The sequence below is a fragment of the Hibiscus syriacus genome, unplaced genomic scaffold (assembly GCF_006381635.1).
Source record: "Hibiscus syriacus cultivar Baekdansim isolate YM2019G1 unplaced genomic scaffold, ASM638163v2 tig00112344_pilon, whole genome shotgun sequence".
In the NCBI taxonomy this organism is placed as follows: domain Eukaryota; kingdom Viridiplantae; phylum Streptophyta; class Magnoliopsida; order Malvales; family Malvaceae; genus Hibiscus; species Hibiscus syriacus.
The window spans coordinates 439,237-448,484 of record NW_024063307.1 but is presented as its reverse complement, the minus strand read 5'-3'; the positions used below and the strand labels follow the sequence as shown (position 1 = coordinate 448,484).

General features: G+C 31.9%; 1 protein-coding gene across 2 annotated transcripts; it reads left to right on the top strand.

Moving 5' to 3' along the window:
- The first annotated feature begins 2,493 nt into the window (after nucleotides 1-2,493).
- On the top strand, nucleotides 2,494-6,793 carry LOC120178255 (bifunctional dihydrofolate reductase-thymidylate synthase-like). 2 transcript variants are annotated; one of them, XM_039184170.1, is made up of 12 exons: nucleotides 2,494-2,719; nucleotides 3,375-3,863; nucleotides 3,953-4,352; nucleotides 4,473-4,517; nucleotides 4,678-4,740; nucleotides 5,002-5,063; nucleotides 5,145-5,219; nucleotides 5,311-5,476; nucleotides 5,556-5,679; nucleotides 5,952-6,058; nucleotides 6,161-6,341; nucleotides 6,538-6,793. In XM_039184170.1, exons 2-11 carry the CDS (start codon nucleotides 3,424-3,426, stop codon nucleotides 6,269-6,271), a joined length of 1,593 nt encoding a protein of 530 aa, XP_039040101.1. In that variant the 5' UTR covers nucleotides 2,494-2,719; nucleotides 3,375-3,423; the 3' UTR covers nucleotides 6,272-6,341; nucleotides 6,538-6,793. The 2 variants fall into 2 exon arrangements, with proteins under 2 accessions (XP_039040101.1, XP_039040100.1); XM_039184169.1 differs by having other exon boundaries at nucleotides 2,496-2,719; nucleotides 4,675-4,740; nucleotides 6,538-6,778.
- The last annotated feature ends 2,455 nt before the right edge of the window (nucleotides 6,794-9,248 follow it).

Genomic DNA, 9,248 nt, shown 5'->3' with positions numbered 1-9,248 from the left:
ATCAAAGTAAGTATCTAAAATATTTACCGTTGTCATCTAAGTACATAAAATAATAATTTTTTTTATCTAAATACCTAAAGTATTTTAATTAATATTACATATCAACTTTTAGTTGTTAAGATGAAAAAAATGATGTAACTATCGAATATGTGTTTAGGTGACATCATTTGTGTTTTCAAAAATTGAAATCGCCATCCATTATTTTGAATTAAGTATAATTAATTATTATTTTTAAATATGTAGGTAAAAAAGTGATATTCTTTAAATACATGTTTTTAAAATGAGGTAATATTATAATTAAATCATCAAAATATTAATATCTTATCAATGTAGTCCTTCCACTAGTTTAATTGTCCACTCAAAGTATTAAATACTAGTTTGGATTTTATGCTGACCACATTAAAGAAAATACAGATTAAATTTTAAATAATGGCAACTTATTGAATATGTGAGAGATAAATTAATTTAATTTTTTTAGGATAACAAAAATAATAATAACATTAAGTACATTATAGGAGATGACCATCCAACTCAGTTGATAGAGCACAAAGTTCTTAACCTTGAGGTCGTGGGATCGAGTCCCATGGAGGGTATTTTATAATTTGGAGGTCTTCTACGAAAACTGCTCTTAATCTAGGGTTGGGAGCAACCTACTATCTTATCTCCCCTTTACCCCATTATATATGGGAACAAGGGACGACCATTTATTAAGTACATTGTAGGAGAAACTAACTTCAAAACTAGTAGGAGAAACTAACTTCAAAACTAGTAGGCTTATTCCATACATTGGATACTACTTCACGTTAAATTTGAGTAGAAAAATATAAAAATAATGATTTTTCTTGAATTATTGAATTAATAAAAATGAATGATTAAGATTAACGATAAGAAATAAGATTTTTTTTCTATATAAAAAAGTGAATTATGTTAAATTTTAAACGCATTCATTTTAATGATTAAATTTAATTAATCTAAAGATTTAAAATAATATATAAAATTTAAAATTTGTATATTATATAAATATTTCGTAACACATAGAGATGAATTGAGGGGATGTTGGGGTTCGGTCACGCCTCCTAGAATTTTCAAAATCCCTTATATTTTAGATTTTTTTAATTTTTTTATTAATTATCTAATTTCATATCTCCTAAAATTTTATAACTTTACACCCTTAAATTTTTTAATATAACTTCTCAAATTCGCAATATAAATTTATGGGTTTATCCTTGAAAACACAATTCTAAAAGCATTGCTTTAGAAGGAAAATTTATCGTAGTAGTGGGAATTCGTAAGTTTGGAGGATCAACCTAAGAATTGGAATTATACCAGTTATGCATGTCAAGCAAAACACGTGGGAGATGGCGACGTGAACGGCTGGGATTGCTTTTCCGGGAATGATCTTAACGGTGTTGGGATGGGGAGTAATTTAAGACATTCAGGCAATTTCCATATCTGAGTCTAATTTCTCCCCGTTGATCAACCAAAGGACGGTACCTAAAGCAATCGCAGCCGCTCAATATGGTCAAGACACTTCCTCAAGGAACCAATGTCTGGTTATCAAGTGGCATATGATAATTGGTTTGTTTTGGACTTACCCTCCTTCCGGGCATAGCACCTAGATTGGGATATCCTAATCCCACATCTCGATTTGACCTGATTCTATAAGGGTGTCCCCCCTCCCCCCTCTCTTATATATATATATATATAGTATTTAAGATTTTAAGAATTTTGTTCAAAAAGAAATTTAAGAATTTGTTTTTTATCATATGGATATTGGTTATTAAATGAAAAGAGTATGGTGGTTGGATCCATAAAAATTAAAATTTTTAAAATTAAATCTCAAGTGTGTGAAAAGTGTACGGGGTAAGAGAAGAATTAGACTAAAATGAATAGATAATAATTACACAGTTATTAGTGATAATATAATTAATATTTGGAGCTACAAATATTTCGATGAATTAAAAGATTGTTATAAACATATAATTTTGTAGTTAAATATTAGACGAAATAGTAAAGAAGCCCAATAATAATTTTAGTTCATAAAACTTATTTGGTTTACCAATTTGATACTAATCCAAAACAATTTAATAAATTTAATATTTCATATTTAAAAATATATTATTTTGTTGTTGTTTATGGAAAAAATATTGTTTTATAACTACTATTTTGATCTGATGGACTCGCTTAGTTTGACAGTGTCGTAAAATAAGATTAAATCGATGGAATTTTTAAATATAAATGATTAAATTTATGAATTGTTGGGATAAATAAAATTGATAAAAATATATAAATTTCAGGGACTAAAAATATTATTATATAAGAAAATATTAAATGTTTATTTTAATTTTAACAATGAAGTTACTTATTTGTAGTAATATTTTAATAGAATGGTTTGTTTGTAATTTTTAGAAAAAAGTGAGCTATTTATCACTAAACCTATAATTAAGGGACGTTAGATGTAGTTTACCCTTAAAATTTACCTTGACGCCCCCCCGCGTCGCGTCAACAATGCATTTTGGATTTATTTTATTTTCTTCAAAATTTCAAAGTACTCTCTTTCTTGTACCTACTAAATACTGATTCTCCACTCAACTTCCCCAATTTCCCCCAAAACAACCCCTACAAAAGAAACCCTAACTTCTCTGTTCTCTGTTCTTCTTGCAGTATCCTAACCTCTTGCGGTTGCTGATTGAAGATTTTGTGTCTCCGTCTCAGATCGGTCGGTAATTTCATTTGCATTTCTCTCTCTCTATCTCCCTCTCTATCTGGAAAGGTTATATTTATTTATTTTATTAACTTTGATTATAATGTTCCTTGAACTACTTCTAATAGCTGGTTTGATTTTGCCTAATTCCATGAATGTTATGTAGAAAGAAATACTATTTTTTTTTATAAAAAGAGTGGAATGTTTGGTATAGGTGCGATTATCGATGATTTTATTCCTTTTCATTTTCTATGGAAAATCTCAACTAAGTGTCTTCATTATTTGTTAAATTATTTAGGATTTTTCTCCCGTTATTTCTGTTCTTATTTTTTTAAAAATAATTATTCTTCCATTACTTTTTTCTTTCACATGCATCGACAGATCGAATCTCTCTGGCTCTGATTTATCATTTTTGAATATGTATCTTTTGGCATTATTTTATTATTAGACGGTTAGATTCATTTGTCGAAACAGAACAGAGAACGGTTAAAACTGATTTTTGTTTTGCGGTTATTTTTAGTTTATTTTCTGACTGTTGTCTATATAGGTTTGACTAGGATCAAAGAGTTGTCTAAGTAGGTTCTGTTGTTTTTATCTTCTACTTGAAGCTAGATGTAGATTTGATATTATAGTCATTGGTTTTTTTACTTTAGTCTTGTTTTTGATACAGGATTTGACATTTTAGTCATTGAGTTTCTGATTTTGTTTTTGGTTCGAATATGTCTGCTAACACCTTGATGAACATTCCTAATGGAAACGGAAATGGCAATGTCGAGGTCCTACCGGATCCAAGGCGAACTTACCAGATCGTTGTCGCCGCCACTAAAGATTGGGGTATTGGTAAAGATGGGAAGTTGCCTTGGCAATTGCCTTCTGATCTCAAATTCTTCAAAGATCTCACTCTGACTACGGCAGACCCTGGGAAAAGGAATGCGGTCATAATGGGTAGAAAAACGTGGGAAAGTATTCCCCTTCAATATCGACCACTTCCAGGTCGTCTTAATGTTGTTCTGACTCGTTCAGGGAGTTTTGATATTGCAACTGCTGAGAATGTTGTTATATGTGGAAGCATGACATCTGCTTTGGAATTATTAGCTGCATCTCCTTATTGTCTTTCGATCGAGAAAGTATTTGTAATAGGGGGTGGCCAGATATTTAGGTGCAGAGCATGCATCTTAAAATTTTGCAAGATTCTTAATTCTTTATTTTCCTCCCCTCTTATCTTATATGCTCTACCTTTCGGTTCAGGGAATCCCTTAATGCTGCTGGATGTGATGCTATTCACCTTACAGAAATTGAGACCAGCATCGAATGTGATACATTTATGCCTTCCATTGATTCCTCAGTATTTCAGCCTTGGTACTCGTCATTTCCTCAAGTGGAAAACAACATCCGGTATTGCTTTGCAACGTATGTTCGTGTGAGAACCTCTGCTGTTGAACACATCAACCTGGATGACAACCAGGTCCTTGACAATAAGCTAGATTCCTCTAAGTTTGAGATACAAAATTTCTCTTTCCTGCCTAAGAAGATTTTTGAGAAACACGAGGAGTACTTGTACCTGAATATGATTCAAGACATCATCTCTGATGGTAATCTGAAGGATGACAGGACTGGGACTGGTACTTTTTCAAAATTTGGTTGCCAGGTGATCCGCAGCTCTAAGTTAAAATCCTGTCTGATTTGCTTCTGGAAATTGGTTTCCAGCAATATGTTTTTGGGCTTGTGATTGCTGATTATTTTAATTCTTTTATAATGTATTTGACAGATGCGATTCAACTTGCGAAAAACTTTTCCGCTTCTGACAACCAAGGCATGCATATTGTTGTTAGTTTTATGTATTTACATACTTACATCGTAATGGAGTTATGCCTTCTGTATTTATTTTCAATATTAATTATACGGATAATTGATTTGCATTTGTATTTTTTTTTTGAGGAATGATCTGCATTTGTATTGATTGTCTTCAGAAGGTATTCTGGCGAGGTGTTGTTGAGGAGCTGCTCTGGTTCATCAGTGGCTCAACTAATGCCAAGGTTAATTTCTTGAATAACAAGCTCCGTTTACATTGCTTGGCATATTTTATGCTCCTATAAATGAAGGCAGAGCTTCTATTCTTCATTTATCTCTCGATTTTCTGTCAGTTTCTTGTAGAGTTTATCTTTGGCTTTTAGCATTTTCTGTGGGTCTTCGAACTTTTTTCCCTATTCCAAAAACTTTGATCTTATTTAGAAGATGGCTTAACCAGTCAGATCGGGGAATAGAGTTCCATTCTAAAATATTTGCATTGTTAACAGGTCCTTCAAGAAAAGGGCATTCATATATGGGACGGTAATGCATCCAGGGAGTTTCTTGACAGGTATCACTCTAACCTTTTTGGTTTTGCTATCAATTTGTACTATTTTTTTCCTGTTATTACCAACTTGCTCTTGAATCTCAGTATTGGGTTGACTGGTAGAGAGGAGGGTGACTTGGGACCTGTGTATGGGTTCCAGTGGAGGTATTTTGGTGCGAGGTTAGTGGATTTCAACTTTCCCATTTTTCGCTGCCTATACATTTTTGTGCGACGGTGTTGCTTCATTTGTTTTGTATATGATCTTTTTCAGGTATACTGACATGCATGCCGACTACACTGGACAAGGATTTGATCAGTTGTTGGATGTTATTGACAAGATTAAAAATAATCCAAATGATAGAAGGATTATACTCTCAGCCTGGAATCCTTCTGATCTCAAACTTATGGCACTTCCGCCTTGCCACATGTTTGCTCAGGTTAGTATTGGTTTGTGATTGTTTTCTCTCGCTTTCTTTTGTACTTAAATTAAGCCTTTCCAATATAAATGTTTTGCAGTTCTACGTAGCAAATGGGGAATTATCATGCCAAATGTATCAGCGCTCTTGTGACATGGGCTTGGGTGTGCCATTTAACATCGCATCTTATGCTCTCCTAACGTGCATGATTGCTCATGTTTGTGGTACGATGTTGCCACTGAAACTAATACTATGTTTATGCATGATTGAATTGCTGGAATGAACCGTATTATGTGGTTATCTTTAGTTATTTTACCATTTAGTGGATAAAAGAGTGGCTTTCGTCCCTCATCTCTCGGAATTTAGTCTCTTAACTTTTAGATAATAAATACAGCAAATGAGCGGAAAATGAACAGAAAAGAGAACTTGATGCTCGAGCTGTTTGATTTCGTCCAGCTCCATTATCTAACCTATCTTAATTTCGATTGTCCATCAGATCTTGCCCCGGGTGATTTCATCCATGTGCTTGGTGATACTCATGTTTATAGTACTCATGTTAGGCCCCTACAAGAGCAGCTCCAGAAACTGCCAAAGCCTTTTCCAGTTGAGTTTAATTATTCATCTTAAAACCATGTGGGGGAAGTATTCCTACTTCTCGGTCACCTCGTTCCTTCCAGATTATTCTCTTACCATATTGAAATGCAGATCTTGAAGATCAATCCTGAGAAAAAGAACATCGATTCCTTTGTGGCTTCCGATTTCGAACTCATAGTCTATGATCCTCACAAGAAAATAGAGATGAAAATGGCTGTATAGAGCTCTACTTTAGGTTCTCTAAATCCAAAGGCTCCAGTCCAATTCTGTGTGGCATCTACTTAGTTTTAAGGTAAATTTACAATCCTACAGCTAGTGCATCTAGATCTAGGTTTAACAGTTTATTATATCGAGAGCTCGAGCCCTGGAACTGCATGTGTTGGCATGCATCCTAGCTGACGATGCTGCTAAAATGGAACGAGCAAATGGTTTTAGTGCAAGGATTTTATTCTGCGAGACTGACTGACTATTTTGTGCAATATTTCCAGGGCCGATTACCGGGGTAGTATGGCAATGTGGCGACTTAAACTGATAGCGAAATAGAAAAAAAAGTCTGCTACTAGTTGGATACAATTTGAGGATGATATGTAGTGAGAATCCTTTAGTTCGACATCATTGTTGGTGGTTCTAAGGCGATTTAGGATACTGTAGTTTCTTGTTGTGCAAGTTTATATCTGTCGTTTTGGTTTTTGGGGATTCCATGCTACGAATCCTTTACTCCCTGAATTGCTCAACACATTCTTGATATAGATTTTGAAAGACCCAAGTTTCTTCGGTGAAAGTGCTTTCTTTGGTGCATTTGTTTCGAGTTTAATGTGTGAATTAATGGTGGCTTTAGGGTTGAGCAAAACACATTCTGTTTGAATTTTCAGTTATTTGTAGTATTTGAGTCCATTCGAAATTTTGGTTTGGATTTTGTTCTCTAGTCGGATTTGAGTTTGTGAAAATGAAGACTAAAACGACGTCATTTTGATCTTAGTTAAATAATTTGTTCTTTATACGACATGTTTTTTTTCTTTTTAAAATTTAGTCTCTTAGTTTTGCATTGTTTCTCTTTTCGTCAGTTTCAAATTCTTGGTTCCCTTTTACGTCGAGACTAACTATTTTCTTTCGATGCTGGAGATCAACACTCGAAGAATAAGTACTAGAACCAGCATCAACAAATTCGCCATCTGATAGTGCTTCCACATTGCGAGTTTTATATCGAAAACACAGGGAATGGTACTCTGTTGTTGTTAATGGATTCAATTCTATTCTCCTGTTTTGTTTCTATGTTCTTCAGTTATTGCTTCTAATACACGTATTGAGCATATCTATATCTATATATATATATGCTCTCCTTCGGTAATTTTTTATTTGTTTTTAATTCTTGAACTTTTTATTTTTTTATTTTAAATTTGCATTCGTATTTATTTTAGTTTTTATATATTTAATTTAGTTTCTTTTTTATTTAATATTTATCTGTTTATTTTGTTTGAATTTTAGGATAAGAGTTAAAGAAAAGAAGTTTGATAATAATTTATTGCCTAATAATTAATTTCAATTACTTAAAAGTAAATAAAATTTATGATTCATGTATTCAAATACTGATAGCAAATTATTGTAAAATATTTTTTATTATAATTATATTTTTTTAATATTTTTTTTATAATTTAAATTGATATATTTTATATAAAATAATTATTTCTTTTAAATTTATTTATAATGTATATTTTTTTTGAATGGTTAAAAGGATAAAAATATCATTTAAATTATTTTATTTTAAATTTTATGAGTAGTTATGGTTAAATCAAAATATTGAAATTATTATTTTAAAATTCAAATATTTATGGTAAATTACGTTTTTAGTATCTAAACTATCAATGTTTATCCATTTTAATACCTAAACTTTCATTTTTATTTAAAATCACACTTAAATTTTAGTTTTTATTTCATTTTAGTACCCGCTATTAAAAACTTTAGTTTTTGTTCCATTTTAGTACCTCATTCAAAATTTAACGTTAAGCTTTGAAAAAAATTGAAAGTTTAGATACTAAAACAGACAAAAACTTGTAGTTTAGGTACTAAACGCGTAGTTTACCCTGAAAATTATTGATAATATTTTTTTCCTTAATAGAATATTTCATATATAAAAATATTATTAATGAACTATCTTAAAATATTTTTATATTTTATTATACTTAAGTTTATATATTTTATATATCATAGTATTAATATGTGTAAATATAATTTAAATGATATTGTAATACCCCGAATCTCGGGTTAGTAGTTCGAGTCAACCCGAGACTCATGAGTCAAGCCCATTAGATTTTCTAAACCAGTTTAAACCAGTTCATAAGGGTATTGGGCTCAAGGTGGGCCTAAGAGCTAAAGCTAAGTGGTTGTTTTAAGTTGGGATTAAGAGGAGAAGGACCAAAAGTGGAGTTTACCCATAGTCAGTTTTAAATGATAGAAACCCCTTATTTAAAAGGGATTTCACGTGTAAACCAAACCCCACTAAAATATCTCCTCATTTCCTCTTTTCTCTCTTTATTTTCTCTCAATAGCAAGTAGAGAGGCAAAAGCTTTAAGATTCTCAAGCCTACTATGAAGCAACCAAGGTAAGAATCCTGATCCTCGCACTTCAAGCTTCATTTTGAGTCCCTAATCTTATTTTTTGAGGATGGTTTCAAAAATGGGTTTTTATAAAGGTTAAGGGAATCAAAGGATTTAAGTTTATTTTAGTAAATTTGGGTTGTTTGAAGTATCCTTAACCTTGTTTTAAGTCTTAGATAAATTAGTAAACCCTTTTTATTACCTTTGTTTAGCTAAAGAGGTGGGAGAAAGTTCAAAGGCAAGAGGTATAGAAAAAGTCAATCCTAGTTGATTCGAGAGGAGTTCTAGCAGCCAAGAAAGTCAGGTAACACACTCACAACTTCCTCATATCAGTTGTAGATCATTAAAAATGAGTTTAACTATAAAGTTAAGACTTTAAGCATGTTGAGTAGAATTCCATAGTAGATTTCATGTTTGATGTTTATAGCATGTTATAAAGCCTTATTTATGGCCCCTAAGATCAAATAAGACTTAATAACACATTGGGAAACCTTAAAGTACGAAAAATAGTGAGTTTAAGGGACTCGTTCAAACTCAAATAGGGCATTCTAATATGTTAGTATCGGTACTGAAAGAACAGTGCTGATATTGTTAGTCGTGAAAG

Excerpts from the sequence above, each read along its gene's own strand:
- LOC120178255 (XM_039184169.1), top strand. The coding sequence starts at position 3,424 with ATGTCTGCTAACACCTTGATGAACATTCCTAATGGAAACGGAAATGGC. Across the intron at positions 5,477-5,555 it reads CTTGCCACATGTTTGCTCAG|TTCTACGTAGCAAATGGGGA; the intron begins GTTAGTATTGGT and ends AATGTTTTGCAG. Across the intron at positions 5,680-5,951 it reads CATGATTGCTCATGTTTGTG|ATCTTGCCCCGGGTGATTTC; the intron begins GTACGATGTTGC and ends ATTGTCCATCAG.